Consider the following 27,312-nt stretch of genomic DNA (forward strand, 5'->3'; position numbering starts at 1 on the left):
ATAGTATATGTCTATAATTGAAAGGGAAATTTTTAGAAGCAGTTATATTTGCAGTATAGTGTAAACATTACCTGAACTAGCCTAGGGCAATTCAGCTTGATTAAGGAAAGTAATGTAGTTGTGAGAGCAAGTGTCACACTGTGTAAATTAGCTTTGTTCTATATCCAGCTTGGACACTTCTCTTCTTACACAGGTACACAGGTCCAATGTTCAGATGTTTATGGTGAATTATGGTTTGCAACTAAAGATGGAGACTTCAACCTTTCTAAGCCCACTCTTGTTAAAATCTCTGTAAAGCAGGAGCTGGTACAGCAGAGCACTGTGCAAAACATTACAACACTAGAATAGCTGAGCAGAGAATCAGGTCATACATAGATCTGTTAATTACATTAGAAGGACAGGGTGGGTTTTTTTTTTTTATTTTCACAACTCTCTTCTCATTTCAAACTAATTGCTAAAGAAAATGGAAATAATGAGTCATTTTATTGAGGGTGAGTTTAGTGTATTTCAGTACAGTGTACAGTATGTTCTAAACAGTTTTATTTTCACTGTATGGAAGAACACATCAATAGTGGACTGTTTAAATTCCTGCACTTGCAGAATCTCTGCACATCTCACTAGCAGTGAAACAAAGTCAATAATATTCTCATCTTTTTTGCTTTGCTCCTTCACTGTCATGCAGAAAGCACTGGGCTGCACTTCTGGCCTCAGCAGTTTGTAATTCTATACTATGCCGTACTTTCAGCTCCCTTTCTTCTGCCTCCTTATCAGAGTCCTGTATCTGAAATTTGAAACCCCAAACCATAATGATCCCTTGTGTAGCTTAACACAGCCTGCGGAGTTGCCTCAGGGTGAAACTTTTCCTATGTTTGGGCTATCTTTTAGTGCAAATTACTTTCCTCCAAATGTTGCTAACAGAGTGATTTGATGTACATGTGCAGAGTTCTTCCCCAGAAGAGTATTTGGAAATTGTTCAGGGATGAATTCTGATGGAAGTTCCCCAAGTTGAGACAGCAAAGGGAATAAATATTCTGCTGCTCCTGCTTTTCTGTAATCCAGAAAAACTAAAGTGAAGCCAAAATGGTGACATGATGAATTGTTCTCAGACCAGAGTGGTTGAGTGAAACAGACAACTTTGTGAAGATCTGTCAAAAGCTTTCATTTACGATGACATTTGACTGTATTAATGAGCACTTCACCCTGCCACCTACAGAAGCACCTGAAAGACTTGGTGATTTCTGGAATCCATTTAGCTTTGAATGTGATAGGGATAAAATACTTGTGTGCTAATGACCATTACACTCAGCACCACACCATTTCATCATCCATTATTTCCTTCTTATGGAGACAGCCTTGAGCTTACATCCTATCTGACTCACAAGTAGAATATCAGATCTCAAATATACAAGTTAAAAAAAACCCAGAAGACTGTGTATAGGCTGCAAGTCAATCTGTAATTAATAGAACCATCTGTGAAATTCTGATATGGAATCTCATTTGGTGTCTGGTCTTTCATTTTGCATATTGATCAGAAATCCTAGACTTGCCTCAACCTGCAGGCTTTCTTTCTCTTCCTACACTTCCTTTTTCCTCAAGTTTTTCTTACAGCACCTGTAGAGGCTATCAGGATTCATTGCTACCTTCTCCCAGCCCCTCTGTCATTGTAAGGTGTATGTTAGTTACTTCTCCAGCTGATTTGCTGCCGTTCCTTTTCCAGATGTTCAGTGTAAGTTCGTCTGGAGGCAGAACCCTGTCTTAAAGAGAGAGAGACTGCTTAAAAGAAGAGAGCAGTAAAACCCATATTTGTGTGTCATCAATTTTTGCCACTATTCACAGAAGTTTCTGATGTTCATATGCATCCATAGACTCTCCTTCTCTGGGTTTCCCAGCTGTGGGTGTGCTGTCCACTCCCATGTTTACACTTGTCCTGTTCTTGATCGTCTTTTATTTCTTGAAGGGTCATCTGCAGTTTCTAAAAATTCTTTGCTTTATCATCCTGTCATCCAAACCTTCTACATCTACCTTTAAATCTTGCTCTCAGTTTCCTATCTTTCCTTAGATTTAAAATGGATGCCTCTAAAAATGATTTTATGATGCCCGTCATGAAAGACATTATATAAAAATAAATTAAATTGGGGTTAAGCAGCTTGTGTCAAATAACTCCTAGCTCTCAATGCCAGCAGCAAGCCTTCTCATGTGACAGCAATGAATAAATCCTCCATTTAGACACTTTTGCCTTTAGAAGTACAGGCCGCAAACTCAGGTCATCCTGAAATGCCTAACAAGACAAAGAACACGAGTGTATATAAGAATATGGGGTGCTCTTATTTATTTTTTTATTGATCTGTCTGCTAGCAACAGATTGCAGTAATGTAGAACCTACAAAAGAATGTAGGATATTTATAAGATTTACTTCTAAACATGCCTTTTTATTTTTTTAATTGGACTTTTTAAAGGATTTTCTCATATATGTATTTAATTCCATCCACACTCTACCATGGTGTAATTTGCACAGTTACCTTACTGCTTTGCAGTTTAACCAACATATTGAACCAGGATATGGAATAGAAATGTCTAAAGGCTTATCATTTTGCTTCACATGCTTGCCTGTGACCTTATTGATGACATTTTTTTTGCTTTACTAATTCTATTGTCTGAGAATTGAGACCTAAATAAGAATTCCTTTTCACTCAAAGTGAAGTTTAAGCTATTAATTTTACACTGGGCAAAGTAATATCCATGCAGATTGGGATCATAAGAAGCAAGCATCTTTTGGAGGAATATGTTCTTTGTAAAAAAGAAACTTAATTTTCTCTTGTCACTGCAGATTAAATTTCTCATTCAGAGATGCTGCTCAGCTGAGTCCTTTTTTAAAAAACAAAAAAATCTGGTTGAACTTTATTAGGATTTGGAACTTATAGCACATCCGAAAACCTTGCTGTGGGGAAGCAAAATCATCTAGTGGTGAGGGAGTCTCAAGAAACAGAGGGATTTTCCTTTTCTCTGCTTCTGATATATTGTGGGACTACACAATGGCAGGGTAGAAGGTGAAAAACAAGTGTGAGGCAGTTCTGCAAGGATCATGAGAGAGTTCATCATTAGAGTCATGAGGCAGATGTGATTAGGTGAAATAAGGAGAGGAAGAAGTTTCAAGAAAGGTATAGGTAGGCACAACACAGATATGAGCTGAGGAGCAACAGAAGAGAATCTATGCATTGTTACAGTCCCAGGAACCAGGAGTCAGTTGCTTGGGCTTTTGCTTGTAAAGGGACTTGAGAAGATTTGAGGCATAACAGTGATACGCTTTCCACCAGTACAGATATTTCACTGTGTTGATGTTAACTTCTCTCATTCTTACATCTCTACTTTATGCTCTTAAAATCAAAGAATTTTGCAAATGCATGGCAGCGCTATCAGAAGACCTTGTTTTAGGTATTTGTTAATAATTCTTTTAAAAGAACAGTAGTCTTGCTCACCAAGTAATCAGAAGATAGGAAATGCCAGCTTTAAGACTGATATTTTCTGTGTGCGTGCTAATAGCTGTGCTTGGCATCAGAGATCCAAAATTTTTTACACCCTAGCCCAGACTCTTGAGACAAGACTATATGTCTCTTCTGCCATACCTTTATGCATACCTCACGGTGTTTACTTAGCAGTGAATGGGGAATATTTCTGGGTGAACTTTTTCTTCTAATTATATTAAAACCCACATCTTAAGAAAAAAACACAAAAAGGGTTGGTTGAAACATAATTTTATAAGTTTTGTATTTCTGAATAAGCACCCTGATATCTCTTTTTAAAAATACTGCAAAAAACTTTGCTATATGAAGAAGGCTAGAAAGGAAAATTATCACTAGGGCTCAGTCTTAAGGCTGTACATTCGTATCACCATATGGACTAAGAGAATAGCTAGCAGCAGAAACAACTTTTACTGAAATACAAGCCTTAGAAGGTGATGCCATTCACTTTTTTAATAGCTTGAATATCTATTTGCTAGTGGAATAGCAGTAGCCATCAATCTCTGGAGAGGAAGGCTAGCTAGGACAAACACAGAGCACAGAAGAAGATGGAGGACTGGCCCAGGTTCATTCTCAGAGACTTGGGATTTCTTCTCATTTAAACAAAACAGCATAAAGTTTTAGGTGTGAGTTGCATGATCTTTTTTTCATGTTATTATAGTTCTGCTCACAATAAAACCTTTGCTGATGCTGTCATGTCCGGTAGGTGGTTATTTCAGTATGGTTTGTTTTATTGGTAACAATTTTAATTGTGCACAGTCTAAGCTTGCTGACAAAGGGATTGAGAAAAATGCATTAGTGATATCATTCATGGCATACCGCTTGGCTGCCTTTGACTCCAATTAGTATTGAAATTCTAGCACGTCCAGCACAGAAGCACTCAGTGGTGGCGTGACTTCATTCAGGCCGCGATAGTCTACTGTTAGTCTCCACTCTCCAGTAGACTTTCACACTGGTCATATGGGGCTGTTAAAGGGTGAGCAAGTCCTGCTGATCACCCCTTGGCTCTCCAGTCAACGAATCAGTTTATGCATGGGAATCAGGATTGGTGTCATATTGCTGTCAGTGCACTACTGTGGTAGTGATTGACACTTGCTGTTCTTCAACCCTCAGCAACCCCACAAGAGAAGGGTCCTTCAAGAGACCAGGCAAGGTAGACAGCTGTTCAATTTCCCCTGTCTCCATTGTATTGTTCAATTTTCCCGGAGGCTGGTGCATGATAGAGAATGTGATATACCCACTCAATGTTATGCTCTTTGGCCCAGGTGTCTATGAGGTTGTGAAACCTGGGCTTCACTGCCACCACTGCTAGAAGTGCTCATGTGCCTGCTGCCAGGTACCAGGCACCAGAAATAATTATATAGAAAGTCATAGTTCCTGGTAGTTCCTAATAGTTCCTACCAGTAGACCAAAAACTATATGCCAAATTAGTGTACAAACTACTTCTAAGGACCTAAAAGAAAACATGGAGAGGAGTAATAGCCAGAGTGAATTTTATAAAAAGACATCATATCAAATCAAACCAGTTTCTTTCTACCACAGGGTAAAAAAGAGGAGAAGCAATACATGCCACATAGCTTGACTTTTATAAGACTTTTTGTGGGAGGCATCGGCCTGTCAGCCTTGCACAGCCTCTGAGAAACAGCTAGGCTTTCATGACAAACAGGCCTTGGGAGAAAGATAAGAGACTGCTGAGCTGTGCTAAGGTGGCAGAGGAAAACAACGGACAGCTGCAACACTAAAACTGTGGAAAAGTACTGAACTGTGAGAAGTTACCGCCGCGTGAACAGCACGTGAACGAGAAGATGATTGGTCTGCGCAGCGCGTGTTAGAGTGGTCTTATGCTGCTAGGAGAAAAGGTTGATAACTGTCTAATTGCTGATTTGCTGATTATGAAGTAAGAGCTTTGGCGAGAGCATAAGTATGTACTATTGGAAGAATAAACGGCTTTGCTTGTTACAACTCTCAGAGTTGTGCAGGTCCAATATCCTCCCGCAACAACTTTTGACACTATACTGCATAGAGTCCCAGTAACGAAACTGAGGTCTATTTAGATGAAAAAAAGCAGTTGCCAAAGTCATGGGAAAACTCTACTTGGGAACTCATTAACAGTGGTTCAGGTACATTTGGAAAAGGACTGAGTAATGCTCTGCAGAGATCAGTCCTAAGGAAGTGGTACTATCAGATATTTTTTTTAATGATTGAATAGAAAATGTGCTGATTGCGTTTGAAAATACCAGTAAGGTGATAGTGTACATTAGGAAACTGGATTAGAGTTCCATGCGGTCCTGATAATAGGGGCAAATGCTAGATGATGAACTCAAGTAAGAACAGTTCACTGCACAAATATAAGAAGGGGAACAAATGGCTAAGTTAGAGCTCTGCAGGTGTATATTTTTTTTTAATGGTTGGACTAGGTGATCTTCAAGGTCTTTTCCAACCTAGGTGATTCTGTGATTCTGTTATGTCAGATGGAAATGAGTTTGTCCTCTGTGACCTTTAATGTATTTGTTTAAAAAAAAAAAAAAAACAAAACCAAAAGCCCCTATATCTATGCTTACACCTTTTGTGATCTCTGATGGAATGTATGTATTTTACTTAACTACAGTGTAGTGTGGGTGCAGAACATTTACAAGATATATGAATTCCCTGTAATTGTGCTGAATGGCAGTTATGTATAGCACATTTATTTAAGTTTAACCATTCATTTGTGCTGGGGACCTCTGCTGCCTTGTGAGATATGAGTCTCTCTCCTAAGTCACCCTTTCCACAGTTTATTCATAGGATGAGTGGTTTTTTTGGAACTAAACCCAGCCAGTTTTATTCAGACATTCCATCAAAAGCCATTTTAGGTAGAAAGAAACATAGTTTACATCTGAACTCCGAGTTTTACATGTCACTCGACAAACCAGGAAAGAATCATCTTTCCTTCATGGCCCAGGGAGTTCTGAAACAACTTGCCATTCTGTAAATCTGTATAAATATGGAATATCCCTTTTGGCACTTGTGTGGCTGGAGGCTTGAAAAAAGCAACAAGAATCTAATTGAACATGCAGTAGAGTTGTAACTGATTATGCATATTAACTTGTTTTGGTGGTGAATTTGCCTTTGCAAAAACCAATGTCATTTTTCCTACCTATTAATCCCAAAGAATTTTTTTGAATGTAAAAAGATGTTTACCTTAACTCTGAAATAATTTTTTCATTACTTTCTCTGATTAAAATAAAAAGTAGAAGGGAAACAGTGAAATTATTTTAGTTCCAAGTAAGTTTAAGAGTGATAAACTAAGGCTGTATTATAACCTAGAAGAAGTTGCCAAGAGTGATGAGTGGACTAGAAGCTACTCTGAAGAGGCAAATAGTAATAATGAATTTCACAGTCATGGGGTGCTAGAGCACTTTGTAGGAACCACTCCAGCTGAGTGAGTAGAGCTCTGTGTCTGACCTTAACTGGCATATGATTTGAGAAGGAGGAAGACCAACTCGCAGATTCTTTTATCATCATTGTGTGAGCTGCAAAAGGTGAGAACTTTGATTTATTTGAGAATCAAGGGCCACCTGTCTTTCTGTGATTTTCAAACTTATAGTTAATATTTGATTTTCAGGATGGGTATCAAACACTACAAGTCATTCTGTAGTGGTGCATTCATAACCAAGATACTTAGTATAAATTGCACTAATTTGGGTTTGAAGAAGATGCATGAATAATCTCAAGGTTTGGGAGCATGTGCAGTTTGTTAAGGATATTCTTTCTCTGTGTCATTGTTCTGTTACAGAACTTAATGGTCAAAGATACAACTAAGCAATTATTCTTAAATTGTTTCACCAGAAAATATGCCAGAACCAAGCCGCATCAGTTTTCACGGAAGTAGGTGCCAAGTACAGGTTTTATATTATTCAATCTGCTTTGCACTTAACATTTAGTCCACTAGCACTTCTAGGAGAAGGAGAGAAGAAAGAAAGATGGAAGTGGTGAGCAGAGATAACCATTTGTTGTTTGGTTTCTTTTCCCAAACTGCAGTAATCATTCTTTGGGCAGCCATGAAAGTCTTCGCAAGGCAACCACCTGCATTCAGCTTCAACCACACAACACTAGTAATTTGAAGCAAAGTTTGGCTCGAAAGGTATGTTGGTTTTTTTTCCTCCTCTTTCTCTTCAGCATCCCTGAAGGAATAAAATTTCACCAATCCTTTTATGTAGCAATCTGCAGTAATAATCAAAGAGAGATTATTTGCTTTCCTGAGAATGCATATATTGCTGAACTCCAATTGAAACATACTGGGGAACATGTCTGCTTTGCTCCTTATATCTAGTGAGTTACTGGAGAGAACACATAACTGAAAAAGACCAAAGGTTACCTTTTATAGAAAAAAAAAATCAGTTTTGTCAGAATTTAATGCTATTTCAGGTGGTCAGAGAATTCTTATTTTGATTGGCCTTTCTAAGTTCTGAAATATAACGAGGGTAAAACCACTCAAAGTACTGTGTAAAATGAATTAGATCTGGATTACTTGTCATTATCACTGAGAACCAGGGTAGGCTGATAAAAACCAGACTCAGTCTGTGTTTGTGCATGTGTGATGCATACTTGTGTGTGTGTGTCTGTGTGTGTAGGTGCTTGTTTGTAGACATGCAGAAATGTGTGTAAGGACATTAGTCCTTACAGAAAACATTGTTTTATTATCATTTTAAACCCAGGAGATTCCTATTCAGATTATTTGAGTTTAAGCAACCTTGCAGTGGATTACTGAGCTTTAATGACAGTGACCTATGTTATTGATTTACCAATAAGTAGAAGAAATTGTGTTTGATTTAATAGAAATATAAAATCATAAGAAATATTTAGTAAAATTTTTGTTTGTTGTGGTTTGTGTTGGCAACCGATTGCTGCTTTAGAGTTACCTATACAGTCCCATACCAAGGCCGAAGAGATTGGTCATAATCATTTAGTAGAGACATTTGGAACCTAAGTAACCAAATACAAACTGATCTGCAAGTTGATTTATAATATATAGATAGGACCAGGAGAATACAAGTAGTTGTCAAAGTCTAGGATTAATAGAAACTTGGGGAAACAACCGTAACAGCTTACAAGTACTTGCCAAGGAAACTGTGTTTGTGTATGAAACTGTGTCCTTGGGAATTGTATATGAAAAGTTCTATATAAGATGAGTGATTTTAGTGCTTGGCGTGCGTTGTTGGTGAGAATACTCCCCTGCGCGCCCGGCCATCAATAAAAAAGTGTCTGCTTATCTGCATTAAATTGGTGTTGATAAGTTCTTTATTCCGGATATTCGGTAACACCTATGCTACTAAATGTGAGCTTTACTTCCAGCGGACCACACTGAATTACTTCCAACCCAAAGTTTGCAGTACAGCAGAAGCTTTGTTCTGGACAATGTTCACTGGCAGTGTGTTGACTCTGTTCACAGATAGTACCAATTACCTGCTTTGCATAGGTATGCTATCAGCCTGATACCAATATATGGGTCAGATGGGAGATTTCTGACAAAAAAACATAAGGGCTTTCTTTTAATTTCTGTTATGTGTCACCATGTGAAACACAAAGTTCAATATGTTACCTGGAACATTAAAAAAGGACTATAATGAGGCCAAATATATATGTATATTTAACATTTTAACCAGTTTATAGATAAGAGTAATTTAGTACTGATATGTACAGTCCTGGTTTATGTTATTAGCATTCTTCACTGTTATTATTATTCACTTAATTATTTTTTAAAAAACATTGATTCTTCTTGGTATAACATCATCCAAAAGAAAGTAAATTAGGAAACACGGAAGCTTTCATCACCAGGTCACTTCTTCAAAAATGATTCAGATCAACTTCTTGCTCTCAGTCTAGAGAAAATGAGTTGATGTTTGAATATACCTTCAGAAGGGGGTGAGCAAGTGTCCATCTCATGTCCTTTCTCACCCCATCCCCATATTACAGTAGCAAAAAGTACATGTCCAGTGACCATTGGAATAAGTTTTGTCTTGGGAAAGTATCTGTGGTACCTAGTTGTCATTTAACTGCAAGTTGTTAAGATCGAGACAGGAATCACCATGTGATTTCCATTGTCTGCATTAAATAGAGATTAGATTGTTGTCATAGTCCTTTCTGATGTTAGATCTGTGACAAGACATCCTGTGTTAGGAGATGGAAAACTTCATTTTTCCATATAGTGCTGCCAAAGAAGGGCTTGAGAAGAGTGGAGTGTTGGTGATTAGATATAACTATGGATGTCCATAAGTATGTTTAATGGTGGAAAAATTATTTACCTTTTTTAGGTCAGCATCTCTATCTTTTAAATGGAATAATATATTATTGATCCTTCTGCTGGACAGTTGCAGGTTTTCAGCATCCTCTGGCCTGTGAAATCAGTGACATGAATGAGAAGTTTGATACAAATGCATTTTGCTGCTTATATGCATATAGCATGCGATGAAGGTATTTTTTACATGCATATACTGAAAAGAGGGAGCCTCACTGTTGCGGATGAAAGTATTAACACGGTGATGGTTTAGCAGGAAATCTAGATTTATTAATAACTAACAGCAATTTATCATTACAAAATAATTCAGAAATGTTGAAAGAAAGAAAAGCGACTTATTTACAGATTCTAAAATGACAAGATTCACACTAACTTACTTAATGGTACCTTAATTTATACATATATACATGTGCATACACAAAACGTACAAACACACACACAGAGACAAAGTATTTGGATCCAGTAGAATGAAGTATGTACCCACACACCAAGAAACAGAGAAAGAACGGGTGAAAGAGAAGCTAGCTCAAAGAAAATTTCCCTCTTGAGTTTACAGTAAATACTCACAATGCCTTGGCATTCCTCAACAGGTGATAATTGAGACTCGAGCAGGTTGACTTTGCCCTGGCCTTCCATCAGCTCTGGCAGCAGACGACACCTTAAGGGTTTGGTACCTGAGAGGCATCCCAGCTCAGGGGAGATGCTGGTCACAGGCCCGCTGCGATCCAGGAGAGCTCAAAGGGTCTACCTTGTGGTCACAGTTTATAGGGTCCAAGATAATTGACTTTTGTCAAATACCTTCTGGTGCCTTCCAGCAGTTACAAAAGAATTTGATTAATGTGCAACTCTGTTATTGTTCCCATTTGACCACATCCCAGGCACAGGTGTGCCAGGCCCTTAGGAGTTGATGGGCCGTTATAGCTGTTTCCCAGCAATCGGGAGGGGCAGGAGCCAGGCTCCTTAACATTGTCAGTCCTTATCTCCACAGATTGGTGTATAGCTCGGGGGATGTGGGTGGAATCACACCTAGCACCAAACAGCCCAACAAGGAGGGGCAGGGAGGGGTGAGAATTGCACCACCACGTTCACACAACTTCCTGACAATCTCCTCTTCAAACTTCCAAGCCAATGATTGATTCTCTACAAGTTGCTCTGTCTTCAAACAGAAAAGCTAGAATATAGAACAAAGGACCTATTTGCTGTATATAGATCTGTTCTTACTATAAGACTTCAAAATTATCTGCTTTGGAACTTAATGATATGGTCAGGAGTCTATTCTGAAGCTTTAAAGCTTTTTGTGTGCTAAGGAAGCAAAGCCCTATGCCAATGCCATCTGGAGACTGCCTTCATGACTCTTACTTATATAACACTGTTGAAATCAGGGTACATAGTTAAAAGTATCTGTCTGTACATACAAATTACTATTATTTTACTATTATACTTAATAACCAATATAAGTGGTTACTTGTAAGTAATGTGCAACTAATTTGTATTTTTTTAAACTAGCCAGCTTATGAACTTTGGCCAATAACTAAATGTTCACAATTCTTTTGTGAATTCAGCCGAAAAACATTTTTTTAAGGTGAATACTTGCTTCCTTTCCTTTTGTGGGAAGCTGGCATTCTGTTATAAAATATTCAGAAAAAAAGAAATTGACTTGAACTGAGCAGTTACAAGCAGGAAATTTGGCCTGGGGCTTTACATGGAATCACGGGTCTTTCAGCCAATGGGTGACCTTTCATTTGATTTTGATTTTTTGAGACATTACATTTATCAGTCTTAACACTGTTGAACAAAAATCTTTTAAGACCCAAATTTTCAGGTAGATTCCTACTAAGCTTCCAAATAAGGCTTCTACAGGGAATATAAGGTTATCTTTATAATATAGAAACATATTGAAGCTCAGTTTTATACTGTTGAGCCAGACCACGAGCTTTTGTTGACAGGAGTGACAACTCTGCACCTTGCAGATTTTTCTCCACACATTGAAATCTTGAGAATTGAAATCAATGACAATGAATATGGAGAAAATCCAACAGTCCTCTTGTCAAATGGTGGCCCAGTGCACACAGGTTATAATAATACTGAATAATGACCGCTAGATTTTTTTTGACTACACACCTGTCCTACTCTGTATTTTAATTTATGTGGTCTCTAAGAGGCTACTCTTAAGCACAAACTCCACAAGTTGTAGTGGGTCAGAAGTGTTAAATTCCTAGTGGCTAGGTGGTATTTAGGAAGAAATGCTTAGTGGAACAGCATAGAAGCAGAAACCTTTATCCAGATACCATTTCCAGGGAGTGCTCTGCCTGTTCAAGAGGCCCATTTTTTTTAAGGTTGTCCCCACATAGTGATTATCTCAGGAAAGCATGAATTTTTGCACTGGAGAGGTAGCAAAGAACACTTAGGGTTTCTAACAAGACCTTCCAGAAAGGGATTTTTGTACTAAAGCAGCCAGCAGACAATATTTCCAGAAAGTTCAAAAACATTTTTATTTTCATATATACCAATGTTAACAGTGTTAATGTTTTACCAGACATAATGAGTTAAGTGTTAACGTTCTGAGCGTAATCACAGATGAAAAAAGTCAGTGGTCCATCATGATAAGAAGGTGGGGCTTTTTCCATTATTTAAATGCTTGTGACTTTTTAGAGGGATTGTGTAGTATCTCAAATAGAAGGGAGCCTTTTCTTGTGTTTAAGTATCCCTTGAAACTGTGGTACTATAAAATGCTTCATGTTCTATTGCTATGCTCAAAGCCTCCTTCAACTCTTTTGCAGTTTGACAGGTCTAAATGAGGTTTAATATACTGCAGTGCACTGTGGTGGCCAGGAGCAGAGACTGAGCATCTCTTGATGCTCCACATTTTGGAAATAGTTACAATTACCAGGTAGAAAGATTACAAACAAACAAAAATAGTCCTTCAGGCAGGTAACTAACAAGCTTGGAAGACAAATTAGCAGTGTGTGTACAGGCCATTAGAAAACATTTATTGTCTCAAAGAATTTGTGGAACTGTAATTAATAACCTACAATAGGGCTTAACCAGTAGGGTGAAATTTTAAGATATCTTGAAGTGAATTATTGATCACCCCTTTACTGTAAATGACACAGCTCTGAAAGCTTCAGGCCATGAAGTTACTTCAAGTTACTAATAACAGCAAAGAACATGAGCAGCTCTTGAGCTGGCATAAGTCATAGACCCAGAGTTTTCCTCCAGCTCCAAGGCTTGCTTGTGACAGAGCACTTTTATTGGAAAGGAGAGGTTCTGCTTGCTGGCAGGAGCACCAGCAAGTCTGTCAGGACCAGACAAAACCTAGTGGAGGAGACACAGACTATGGTGCATTGAAAACTGCAGTGTTTCCTTTCACTCTGGACCCAGTTCTGTTCAGTAGATCTCTTTGGATCTACTGAAACCTGCTTCAGCCACACTGAATTCAAGGATCTGAGGTAGTCTACAGTCAATTTTGTTGCTGTTATCTGAAACTTGTGGCTTTGGTCGTAAAACGTATTTGAAAGTCACAGACTTAGAGGCAGTTTATGGAAAATAAATTTCCCTCCCTCAGTATTCATATAAAAAGATGTGAAAAGAGTGTGCTTTCATTTTTAAAAAAAAATAAAAGGTACAAACTTTGAGATTTTTAAGATTCTTCAGCTATCTCAGACCATTATGAACATATGCAGCTACTGCTTATTTTTGTGAGTTAATCTGTGCTTGCTCTTGGGGAGAATTTGACCTGTGATCTATAGGATCCTTCCAAATTTTGGACTTTGGAGTATGTTATTTTATAGAAATCTCCACTAAGGTTGTAGTCTAACTAGTGTCATAGAAACATATGAATACCTTGACAGTCCTTCTATATAGTAATCACCCATTATATATCCAGGTGCTAAATAATACACATACACCCACCTTTTGCCCTATTCCATCAGATCCCCTTAAGCTTCTGGGTTCCTATCAGTCACACTTACCTAATTTCTCTCTGAGCTTCAGGGCTTCCTTCTTCAATCTGTGTCACATTGTTTCCAAATTCATCCCTCTCTGTCCTCTAGTCCTGTCAGTGTATGAGATCAAGGAGGAAGTTTGTATCTTATCAGTCTTGTTCTGTGGCTCAAGTCTTGTCCCTGTGATTGCTGTTCAGATGTGCTCTGCTATTTGTAAGGTCTCCAGAGGTGGCAGTGTGACAGATAAGCATGCAGTGACATTATAAAAATGCAGGGTGTATTTTGCAGAACACATAGAGTATTCATCTGCAGCTTAATGTGACTTTAAAAAAGTGAAAAAAATAAAAAGGTTATGATCTGCTGAGAGTCAAGACGGATGTGATTGACTATTGCTCTGTCTAGAAGTAGCAAATTCAAATCATGATATTCTAGCAAGCAGCTATGGCATGCTGGGTGCTCTTTCGTTGCTGGAATACATGCTTCTGATTATGGTAGCACTACAAAGTATTCTCAAGGCTTGAGGGGCTATACCAGTCCTCTAGCATGCATTGAAGCAGCATGATAGCTGTCAGAGGTCAGGTGCTCCAAGCCTCACAGGAGAAGATGGGCAGAAGACATGAGTTGTGAGCAAAACCAGCAGTTATTAAGTCAGAGCCATATGTAGCACAATTAGTGCTGCACTCAGGAAACTGGCATCCGTAAACTATTTTTGTGTGTCTCGTAATCATTTTTGTAGGAGCAACTCAGTGGGGTTCAGAGACAGATTCTGAAACCAGCTGAGAAAAGATCATCTGCTCTCAATTGTAACCCCTAACCCCCAAGTACTTACCCTGTCTTCTCTGCTGTAAAAACATTTAACACTCTCCTGTCAATACACTGAGATAAGGAACACAGATGTTTGTATAAGATCAAGCACCAAAAGTGGAGCTCAGTGCTTAGGTCTAAGACACATACATTCAAGGCCTAATGCATAAGAATGTTTTTCTTACCGTCACCCCTTTCCATTTCATTCATCTAATTCATCTTTTGCTTATTCCCACTACATGATAAAAGAGATAGTAACACTCCAGATGGGAATTCTTTACAGAACATCTGTAATGCATCTAGGTCAGCAAGATCCTGCTCCTTAAATGGTGCTATTGCTAAATCTCTGTATAGCAATCTAAAGCAGAATTAGTGTAAATTAATTCACATGTCAATTATCATATTTAAATTGAATCCAACCATAGCAGAGACATAAATTGCTCAGGAATTTTAGCTTTAGACCGCCACTATACTTCAATTAACTAGAAGAAAATGCTACTGTGGTCACCTTATTCTGAGCAAGCTTTCAATATTTGAATTCACTAATGTTCAAAATAATAGAAGGCTTTTTTAGCCAAGCAAGTAAAAAACTGTATTTTTTTCTTTGGAAAATAAAAATTTTCTTTCAAGTTTTGTTTAAGAGGGGAGGGGGGGAAAATCATGAATTATTTCATCACTGTTGGATTATGCTCTTATATTTTTTAAAAAAAAATATTTATTGTATGAAAGTTATAACAGTAAAATATGAACAGAAGATTTATTTTTTTTCCTTACTGAAACGTTTTGCTTAAGATTAAACTATTTTGCCTTCCCTTCACAAAGAACTTGAAAGTTTTGCTAGTTTAGTCCAGCCTAAAATGGAGTCACCTTTCAGATTCTTCTGTATCCTTGGCCAGATATGATTGCTGTCCTTTACTTCACCTTTGAACAAACAAATATTTTAGATCAGTACACATAAAAATAAATAGCCTGTAGCCTGGTTGCCTAAGCTGTGCCTGTCCCAGCCATTTACATTTCTAGAGATGCTAAGAAAAATAATGTCTGGCAGTTGTCCTAGCCACTGTGGAAACAGAAGCTCATCACCACTAGATGCCTATGTACTGTGCTGCTCTCCTTCTGTTTTCTTATTTAATTCTTTTCTCTCTCTCATCCCTCCACCCCTTCCAGGGTTATACCTGTTCATAAATGTCATTCTGTTTGTAATCCTTGACCAGTGAATTTGGGGTCATGCTTGTCACAAGCCCCTCAGTAACTTTCCCCTATAAGTTATACGGGCTGAACTGAGTCAAAAAAGGGCAGAATTTTTATGACATGGTGGTGCCTACAAGCTGGCAGTACATGCCTAGCATGGGCTGAGATACCTCCATGAGGTGGCAGGAATTAAGGCAACAAATCTGTGGGGCTGGAGAAAGGACTATATCTGAATGGGAACAGGTTTGGTCAGCAGAATGTGTCAAATAAGACAGTCACAGAATTGTTTAGTCTGGAAGGGATCTCATGGGATCATTTAGTCCAATGCCCCTGTTCAAGCAGGGTCAGCTGGAGCGGGTTGCCCAGGACTGTGTCTGGCCAAGTTTTGAATATCTCATCAAATATTCACACCTAATCCACAACCTTTCAGGGCAACCTCTTCCTCTGTTAGACTACCTTCACAATATTTTTTTTTCTTGTGTCAAGGTGGAATTTCATGTGTTCTAATTCATGCCCTTTGCCTCTTGTCCTGTCAGTGAGCACTACTGAAAAAAGTCTGACTCCCTTGTTTTCATTATTTCCCATCAGATATTTGTACATATTGATAAGATTTCCCCCTGAGATTTCCCTTTTCCGGACTGAACAGTCCCAGCTCAAGCTCTCTTCATACAAAAAATGCTTTTTAGTGACTTGAACATCTCTGTGACTCTTCACTGAGAGAAGTCCCTTCAGAGGGGTTGCAAAGGATGCTACAGGTTTTCTCCATTCTGTCCTCTTAGAAAAAGAAGCAGCAGAGAGGTGGTGGATGCAAACAGGTTCTGCTTCATACCTAGTATACAGCCCTTGCAAAATGGTGTCTTCTGTCTGCAACAAGAAAGCAGAGGCAGGGTTTACTGAGGCCTGGCTATAGTCTTAATCTATATATAGCTGGAAGGAACTACTGTGACAATCTGACCTCCTATATAGTACAACCCAGTGTAACATGAGAGAGATTCACCAAATAAAATCTCAGACCAAAATGTCCCGAATACTCTGAGAGTTCCTAAAAGAATATGCCAACTTTGGCAAATACCAAGCAAATCTCTCCAACATACATTCTTCCTATCAGAATACTATATCTCACTACAGGCTTCTCTTCCACAGCATGAGGATGAGCAAAGATGGTTCAGTGTGATCAGCTGTTAGAAGACACTTGTGCCTGGAGACTGACTTGGTAAGAACACTGGTATTTAATAGTATTTCTGTTTGTAATTGTTCATATTTGTAGTGAGCCTCCTGGCCCCAAAGGACAATTCCAAGACCTACTGGGGACAAAGAGAAAGAAAACTGGTTCAATGTGTTAGACTCTTATTTTCAGACCTTATTGATTGCTTAGCAAAAATCAATAATAATTTCTAGATCTGTGTAATTTTTCCCCATTCTCTCCCTTTCATGTCATTGAAACTTTCATTAGAGCTTTCATGTTTCTCATAGATTCCCAGGATTGAAGGAGTTGTGATTCTCACATGTTCATTGCTCTTAAAGAATTTTTAAGAGTAAATACTGTAAAAATAATGGATTTGCTCTTCATTATGTCTGTGTTTTCACAGTCGAGTGATGTTTTATTTAATTTTTTTAATGGAGACAAGTTTTGAACTTGGCACTCAAAGTGTATCTGACTGTAACCTGTTATGGACAAGCACTAAGTAAGATAGATTCCTCACTCAACTTTCCTTATGTTCTGTTTCATGCACTTGGATAGAGAAGCTGTTAACACTTTTTGTAATGTTTTTCATCAGTGTGTTATGAAGTACTTTGCCAAGAATGGTTAATGCCACACCTGTCATTTAGCAGATGGAGGAAAATGGAGAGGTAGTGACTTGTTCAAGGTGAATATCTGGTGCTTACTGAGAACCCATCTGGTTTCATAGGAGCATGGGCCAAAATTCCATTCTGGTCCTTGCTACAAAGAGATCAAACCAATCATACAGTCTCTACACACACTACTTACTGACTGTTTTGTGATATAAAGTGTGTGACCTTTTCCATTGCAAAGAGAGACTTCAGAGGGTATATGTGATAAAGATATTGAGCTGCAAATAAACTATGGTCCCCAAAGTTTCCTCTGATACTGTAGGGCAACAAATACTTTCTTTCTTCAACCACAAGTTCAGTAAATATTGAAAAAGTAAAAGCTCAAACTATGCTTGATCACTGTTTCCTACTTGTCCCACGGGTTGGTGATGGGTAGGAGAAAACTTTTTCCAGTAGTGATGACCCCGATCTGTGATCAGGCCCTGTGCTCTCAATTCCATTTCTAGATTATCTGAGAAAAAAAGGAGTAATAGCTTAGTGACAAAAGTTTGCTGTCCGTAATGTGCACAGCAGCTGCCTGTGATGATTTGCAAAAGGATTTTACAATGCTGAGTTGAGTGTGTGATAAAGTTGCAGATGAAATTTTGAGAAGATAAATGTAGATGGGAGGAAACAGTCTTAAATTCACATAAGAAATCATAGGCTCTGAGTTGACTTTTACCACCAGGAGTGAGTTCTTGGGGTTATAATAAATAGTTCTGAAAGTCAGCTTGGTGCACAGCAGCTGCAAAAAAGATAAAACAAATGTTGGGAGTTATTATGAAAGAAACGGAAACCCAAAAAAACAGTATTATGCCACAGTATTGGTGTAGGGTGTTCATTTATCTTGAATATGGCTGACAGTTCTGTTTCTCCCATTTCAAATATGATGTAATAGATCTTGAAAAAGTGAAGAGAAGGGCAGCAAGGATGCTCAGAGGAATGAAATGCCTTCCATATGAGAAAAAAGAAGTAATAATTTTCTTCATCCTGATTAAGAGATAATAGAAGATGGGTATTTTATAGATTACAAGTCTATGAAATTGAGGAGCACAGAGAATGTCTGCAGAAAAGGATCATTTACTGTACCTTCTAACACAGGATAAAGGAGCACGAAGTGAAAGTAGCAGATACAAACCAGACAAGAATAGGTATTTCTTTGTATAAGACCTAATTAAGTAATGTCTGGACACAGTCTGGTTTACTCAGGACTGTGTCGGGATATTTTCTGAATATCTCCAAGGAGGGAGACTCCACAGCCTCTCTGGACTACTTGTGCCAGTCCTCAGTCACCCTAAGTACTGCCTGTGTTTCAATTTGAGCCCATTGCCTCTTGTCCTGTCACCACTGAAGAGAGCCTGGCTCCACTGTCATTGCACCCTCCCGTCAGGTGTTTATATACATCAAGAAGATCCCCCCTGAGCTTTCTCTTCTCTAGGCTAAGCTCTCAGTCTTTCCCTATAGGAGAGATGCTTCAGTCCCTTCGGTCATCTTAGTGGCCATTCTTTGGACTAAATCGTTTAGGTTGAAAAAGATCTTTAAGATCATCAAGTCCAACCATTAAGCTAGCACTGCCAAGTCCATCACTAAACCATGTCCCTAAGCACCACATCTACATGTCTTTTAAATACCTCCAGGCATGGTGACTCAACCACTTCCCTGGGCAGTCTGTTCCAATGCTTGACAACCCTTTCGGTGAAGACTTTTTCCCTAATATCCAATCTAAACCTCCCCTGGTGCAACTTGGGGCCATTTCCTCTTGTCCTATCACTTGTTACTTGGGAGAATAGACTGGCACCCACCTTGCAACAACCTCCTTTCAGGTGGTTTTAGAGAGTGATAAGGTCTCCCCTGAGCCTCCTTTTTTCCAGGCTAAACAACCCCAGTTCCCTCAGCTGCGTCTCATAAGACTTGTTCTCTAGACCTTTCACCAGCTTCACTGCCCTTCTTTGGACACGCTCCAGCATCTCAATGTCTGTCTTGTAGTGAGGGGCACAAAACTGAACACAGTATTTGAAGTGTGGACTCACCAGTGCTGAGTGCAGGGGGACAATCTTTTCCCTAGTCCTGCTGGCCACACTATTTCTGATCTCCAGTACATCCATGTCTCTCTTGTACTGAGGAGTCCAGAACTGGACACAGTACTCCAGGTGAGGCCTTACCAGTGCTGAGTAAGAGGGGAAGGGTCACCTCTCTCAACCTGCTGGTAATACTACTCCTAATGTAGTCCAGGATACCTTTGGCCACCTTTAGCCTTTTTTACTTCAAGGGACATTGCTGGTTCACATTCAGCTTCCTGTCCAGGAGGACTGCCACGTCCTTTTCTGCAAAGCTACTTTCTGCACAGTCAGCCCCATGGGGTTATTCCTCGCAGGTGCAGGACTTTGCACTTCCTTTTGCTGAGCATCATGAGGTTCCTGTCAGCCCATTTCTCCAGCCTGTCAAGATCCCTCTGGATGGCAATACAACACTTTGGTGTATCAGCCACTCTTCCCAGTTTTGTGTCATCAGCAAACTTGCTGAGGATACAGTCTGCCCAATTATCCAGATCGTTAAGGAAGATGTTAAACAGTACTGGACCCAAGACTGACCCCTAGGGTACACTGTTAGTTACCAGCCTCCAACTAGACTTTGTGCCACTGATCACCACTGTCTGGGCCCAGACGTTCAGCCAGTTGATGGGAGTGACATTTGGCACCTCTTCCAATGTCATGTTTGTTCAAAGGTTATCAAGAGTGGCCTCATAATGATATCAGCCAGGTCCCTCAGCATTTATGGTTGCATCCCATCAGGGTCCATGGATTTATGTATGTCCAGTTTAAGTATTCTCTAACCTGATCATCATCCACTTCCTAGTTCGCTCCAGGTAATGCTCCCTGGAGGCCAGGTCTATGAGACAGCACCGTACCAGACTTCTTGTACATTTGCAGTTTTTCAGTGTTGTTCTTAAAGCTTGCTTCAGGATGTGCACTACAAACCTTCCATGGTATGGTATGGAAATACTGCCATGGTGGACTGCCTCTTGTTATGTTGGGCATTTTGAACTGCATCCCACCTTTTTTAATGAATAAAAACCCTATGTGTTTTAGTAGCGCTTTACAGTCATAGGAGGCTTGGAGTAGGCTCTCACTTGGTGCTATGCAGGGTGCACAGCTGGTTCTAACTATGGCTATTCCCAGTATTGTGAACATAAGCCTTCACGCCCTTGTTAACTTAGAGATCAAAAAATCACTTCCTGGAGCAAGCTTCTTTAGCAGTATTCACATACTCTTTTTCACCATTAAAAGAAATTAGTTTGAGCTGAAAGCACTGGCACAGTTATGTTGAGAAGGCACTTAGATTTGAAGCACCACCAAAATTATAAGGTGAGCCATGCACTGAAGAAAAGCCCTTATTCTTGTAAGCAGGACCACCTTAATATTTTTTTGTGAGTAGGTCAGTCAATAATATCATACCTAGTCATAACAGCTGTTTCTAACATAACATGCAACAACATCTTTGTGCTTATTCTGCACTGGGATGTGTGTTTGCAACATGTTATAATCCCTCAATTCTGTATCTAGCTAGGGCTGTAATAAAGATGGAGTAAATGGATGCAGTGGAATGGAGATGGAGTAGAATGGGCTCAACACAGGCTGTGCTAACCTAGGAAGGCTAGCAGATTACTGTCCCATATTACTGTGTCTTCACAGTTGTGAGTATTTAGCTAAATAAAATAGTGCTCAAGGTTGTCTGCTTGTACGATAGTTACATTTCTGATTGTAGCACAAACATTTGTGTTTTAGAGAATGTATTGATTGAGATGCTCAGTCTGCTTAGATCCAGCAGAGATGGAAAAAGAACTGTTTGAACTGGCTTGAGATGAAGTAAAAAGAATGAACTGGAACCTTACTTCTGTAATAATCAGATTTGCTCTCACTGGCAAATGTGAACAAATAAAACTGGCCGCCCATATATCGTTTTATGCACTGATTTTCATAGCTTGAAAACTAAACACAATGTAAGTCAGTGAGTGCATCAGAAGAACTGCAGTCCATTGGCCCATAGTCTCTGACACTGAGGTGCCAGTAACTATAACATGATGGCTAGTCAGATCCATGCAGTTAGGCACAGCTTAGTTAGGCAGCATGGTGAAAAACAGCATTTTAGAAAGGAAACCTAGCATTGCTCCATGGTAGGTGCTGCTGCTAGGAAACTGCAAAATGAATGCTCTAAGTATATGCTATATGCTTGTCATCTTCCTCCCATATAGACCAGCTGGGATCTAAGACTGACTCTCTCAAGTTGTTTGTACTTTTCTTTTTAATTTTCAAAATTATTGTACTATATTGCCTTGCTAAAAGCTCAAAAAAATTCGCAATGTCAAAGAAATACTGAACATTCATGGGTTGGTTAGCATTGCTGTGTTTATACACAGCTGTCAAGGATGTACAAGTATGAGGTATGTTTGTGTGATAACATGTAGGTATTACTATCTAGCAGTCAGAGTTCAGGATAGCATTAGTAGAGGTATTTTGATCATTGTTACAAGTTATTGGATTTGTTTCCTATTAATTATGTAAAATAATGGCTACTTTATACAGAAATTTCTCTAGGGTAGAACAAACTGATGAAAAATATGCTAATTTTTTGAACTAGTGTTATAACTTATGAAATTATTCTGAAACCTGCATTTAGGACAAACATGCTAATAAATGTGCTTACCTGTATGCATCAAGGCAAAAAGGCAAGCTCAATATGTCCAGAACTACTTTGGAGCTGGGTAATGTTATGAAAAAGATGTTATGCCTGGAGACTTTGTCAAAGCAGAGCAACAACTTGTATTAGTTATGACTTAACAGGATTGCAGGAGGAGTTGCCAGACAGCTACTTAACACACAAATTGCCTGGCTAGATAAGGCTAGTGCAGATTGGAAATAAAAAGTTGTAAAGGCAAAACCATCTGTAGGAGGAGGTGAATAGTAGGCATCTACGGGGAAATGTACTCTGGTATTAGCACAGAGAAGACCACCTAACATTTCTCTACTCTGTATGATGATATAAGTGCAATGACTCTTTCCTTCTGTTTGTCATACAATATATATATTGAAAGTCTAACCACGTACCACGAAACCTGTAATTTGGACCGTAGTTGCAACTCTAATCTCTGGTTGCTCAGCCCAACTAGGATACATGAGAACAGACACAATTTCTCTGCAAACAATTGTCCATTTGCTCTGAAGCAATCAAAATACTTTTGTAACTTTCAGCTACCAGACTGCAGTGGAAGGGAAAGAGAGAACCCTAATGCAAGGGGTCAGTGGGAAATATAAGAGGGGAAAAAAAAAAAAAAAAGTCAAGGATAAAGTGAGAATAAAACAAATAAACACTGAAGAAAGAATGTAAATTGCAATTTCCACTTTTTCAAAAAAACACATAACCCTAACTGCCACCAAGGACCATCAAGGCAATAAGGTGTTCATTTTACCAATTAGTAGGCTAGGCAGGGTATGAAAGTGGGAATTAAGGTTTCCGTTCTCTTTCCTGAAGATCTGACCCTACAGAGAAGGCTGTCAAAGGAAAAGCAGTTGCTGAAACAGTTTAAGCACGTAAACTTGAGAACTGTAAGAAAATCAAGTTTAATGAATTATGTAGTAATGTTGTCCCTTTTTATAATATACAGTTTTATACTTGTGACTTAGTATGGACTTTTGAAACATGGAGCTTTTCCAGATTTTTGCCTGATTCTCTGCAGCTTTAGTCTGTGAAGTGATTGACAAAGAGGGCATTGTAGCATGTACTTAAGTCCACCCTTCTTCACAGTAATATTTAAGCACTTGCTTAACATCAGAATAAAATAAATGGGATGTGAAGTTCAATAGACACTGAAATAGCAAATCACTTACTGGAGCTCTTTCACTTAGGAAACTTGTATCCTCCAGGTATAAGTGGAAGATTTTTACATCTGTGCTTTGTTGCAAATGACTACCAAAAAACCATGGAGATCCAGGCTCAATTACATGATGTCTACATAAGCACTTGTCCTCATTTTATACCAACATAAAATCACTGTCAGTTAAACTATTCCAAATTTATAGCATGTTAAAAAAATCCAACAAACCTTTTCTCTTTATCCAATTGTTATTAACTTGATGTTGTTTTCTTTTTTCTGATTACCAGACAGAACCTTGTCTCAGTTATTACAAAATCTAGAGGTCAATTGGAATATTTATTGCAAAATGAGGTATTTTTTCTCAGTTTGTTATATCAGAAAAGCATTAACTTCTACATGAAAGATATCTAATTATTAACCTATTTCAAATGCAATTAAGGAAGACTTTTAGTTAAGGCTGTTTAACCTGACTTTGAAAGGATACAAATTCTCTTAATAAAACTTGGCTTGAGATTAGGAAGAAAGCTCTACAAATTGAAACTATCAAAGGTGACTCTTTCTAAGTGTCCAGGAATCTGTAAATAAAAACAAGATCTTCTGGGTTGACAGTATAATATTTGGAATTAGTAGAAGTACAGTATACTATATGTATCTGTAAAATTTGTCCCTGATTTTGCAAACCCACAAGCCAAATGTTTACATGTTGAGGATATATATTCAAGCATGTGGTAGTTTGCAGGATTAGGTTTAGACAACAAAACTCATAAGAGCTTTATTTTAAAGTATTGTTGGCTGACAATTGAATGTTACATGCTTGCAGGAAAAATCTCTTAGGAAATCATCTCTGCTAACTAATGTTTTAAGGACAAATATCTAAAGAACAAATGTATATATGAGTGATACCTTGGAAGAAACCAAATGGCTATTTGAGCTGAGTTTCAGGTTGTCATACTAACTGACTTTCTAGGGCTTGGAACTAGAAAGAAAATGAAGGATGTTAGTAAAATCAAAGAATACTGATGTAGTGTGGATGTATTCCAGTGCATCCCTTCCAGAGTTATAATTCATTATGCTGAAGTATGTATTCCTTTGAAATATATGTTAAAACATAAAATTCTTATTTCAAAGATCTGTCACCTGTATTCAAGTCCAGATTTTAATCTTTTTCGATATTTCTATTTTGAATAGTCAGAAAATATACACATACGTACAACTGTGTATACATATACACATATGTATAATTGCACATATACATACAGATGTGCATGCACATGTAAATATATATCAATACACATGTAATAAATATACATAGATAAAAATATTCTAAATTTTTGTGTAAACCTTTGACCTTTTGCAAAATGTATACAAATTTAAAAGATGTTGAACTGTGCCTAGCTACAAAGTAATGCTCTGATTTTGATACTGTGTAGGTATTCACTGAACTTTCCTTTGTAAGCAAATTCTCAAAGGAGACTTTAGTGTGTAAAATGTGATACAGTCATAACCATTTGGAAAATTGAGGTCCCCAAGCTCAAATATGCATATATATTTCTTTACTGAAGTAGACCCATCAGTGTAGTTTCTCACAGTCACTTGAAATTTTAGGCCCTAAAGTAAGAAGATTCCAAATTCAAAGAAAGCTATAATCTCAACATTAATGAGGCATTACAATCCACCCTCTGCAACTGACACTCTGTAGATATTCCTCAGACCTATAATGAAGCACTCTTAAATTTGTTTTTGCTAAAGATTTTTACCTTGAGTAAGCAATTACTTGAGATCATTAACTTTTTATAAAGGGAACATAGGACATTTTTCAAATATTCATGCTCTGCAACAAATACACGTGTTACTCCAGAGCTAAATTCCTCTGGTTTTTTAACAAGGTCTTGTCTACACAGGGACACTCGATAAAGTTTATATGAATTGCTCAAAAGAGCAGGATTGCAAGTTAATGACATAGGTCAGATCACCATGCAGATGTTTTCATTCAGAGGCATTAGAGTGTACGGAGCTTTTTCAAACCTATAATATTTCAAACTAGTGTTACTCCTTTGCTTTAATAAGTGGATTGAAAAATTATGGATCTGTAATGTAATAAATTATAGTCATAAATATATAGGAAAGAAAGCAAAAAATAGGAACCCTTTATTTGTTCTTTGAATCCTTGTTTACTTATTCTAACATCTGATTAGATTCCTTTAAGAAGGTTTAAAATTGTGATCTTTATAACTGCCCCCTATCCCAAGGTTGCACGGGAATAATTATGTTGATTTTCAAAGCCAGCACTTGCATCTCTGGAAGGGTTGTTATCGTTTTTCTGATTCACCTCAGCACACTCTGAACTTTAAGGCACTGGGAGTTAACTTACATATACTAAATTAAGTACACACATACCTGCTTAAGTTTTGTACTCAACTGGAACTTCCTTAAGCATTCAGTTTTAATCAGACAGATCTTGAGATTCTCAGTTTAAAAAAAATTCAATAATTTGTTTGCACGTTTATATACCTATTCCAAATTTACTTGTTCGAAGATGTCTATTAAAAAGCCTTGGAGATAGCAATACTTCTGACTTATGTGACAAGCCCACTATCATTTTTACTAGTAATGATCAATATATAGAAAATTTATTTTATGAGGGATAATGCCTCTATAAAATGAAAATGAAAAAAAAAGAAGTTTAGGATATTTGGCACAATGTGGGGGTGGGATTGGTGCTGTTGGGGTTGAAATTTAAAGAGCGTTCCCAAAGAGTGTGTGCAGTCAGACAAATAGCTATTTTGATGCTCAGATAATCACTTGACATGCACTTCATTTTTAAATCTATTCAGAATGTGCTATTAATGTAGAGAGAAAACTTTGTAAATTTTTAATACAGAGTGTAGAAGTTCTAGAATGAAGTAACATTTTTTTATCATAAATAATTTAAACACCAAAATATCCTTCAAAGGTTCTGCTGGTACTTAAATATGTAGAGGGGAAAAAACCAAATACAAGATGTTGACTATAATTCTTTTGGACTTTTAGAAAATGTAAACCTTCTGTAAGAAATTAATCTCTGTCTTCCCTCTTTGGGACAAAAATCTATGTCATATGTCTACATATGGAAAAGGAAAATTCTACATGATAATATCCAAAAAGACAAATAGTGTGAAGGAAGTCATCACTCATAATGATCAATATTACATGATATTTTTGTATGCTTACTCTCCTTGATCTGGAATATGCTCCTTAGAAGTAGTTACCATATAAACGAAGTCTATTGTATAGTGGCTTCTATAAAATATTAAGTACTTTGTTAATTTCTCTCTAAATGGAGTACTATATTATACAGAAATTGATAATTCCTTAAGATATCCAACTCTCTTTGTGGAACAGTCTATATATGTACGTACAAAAATATATAAACTGTTGGGGTTTTTGATTGTTTAGGTTTCTTTCCTCTCCAGCAGTATAGCTATTTCTCTACTCAAGGTTACTCTTGTGTATGTCTATTGCTTGTGTACTGCTCAGAAATTGCCCTGCATGAATGTGACTTTTATAGACATAAAATCCCTTGTTCTAATAACCCATATTCACTTGTGAAGAAGAAAAATGCTACATTAAATCTAAGTGGTAGGAAAGAAATGTGAAAGAAAGGAAATACACTCCTCATAAATTGGCAGAAAGGTGTATCAACTTCAGACCAAAAGAGGGTCTAAAGTTCTCAAGAGATCAGTCAGCCATAGCCTTTTTCTCTCCAGAACCTCTAATATGAGAAGGTGTTGCTGTCTTTAATTACTAAAAAAACCCCAACAACTGACCACCACAGAATTCTGACCACCAAATATTTGAGGATATTTTGTGTAGTTCATTCTTGCTTTAGTTCTG

At 37.9% G+C, this 27,312-nt stretch overlaps 1 protein-coding gene across 1 annotated transcript in view; it reads left to right on the plus strand.

The window, feature by feature from the left end:
• The window catches only part of PIK3C2G (phosphatidylinositol-4-phosphate 3-kinase catalytic subunit type 2 gamma), a 212,386-nt gene that overhangs the window by 14,721 nt on the left and 170,353 nt on the right, over positions 1-27,312 (plus strand). The window contains 4 exon segments of the mRNA XM_074825864.1: positions 7,539-7,641; positions 16,878-16,905; positions 16,908-16,947; positions 23,727-23,790. Of these exon segments, the coding sequence (XP_074681965.1) occupies positions 7,539-7,641; positions 16,878-16,905; positions 16,908-16,947; positions 23,727-23,790 (235 nt within the window).

This window comes from Strix aluco, chromosome 5 (assembly GCF_031877795.1).
Source record: "Strix aluco isolate bStrAlu1 chromosome 5, bStrAlu1.hap1, whole genome shotgun sequence".
In the NCBI taxonomy this organism is placed as follows: Eukaryota; Metazoa; Chordata; class Aves; order Strigiformes; family Strigidae; genus Strix; species Strix aluco.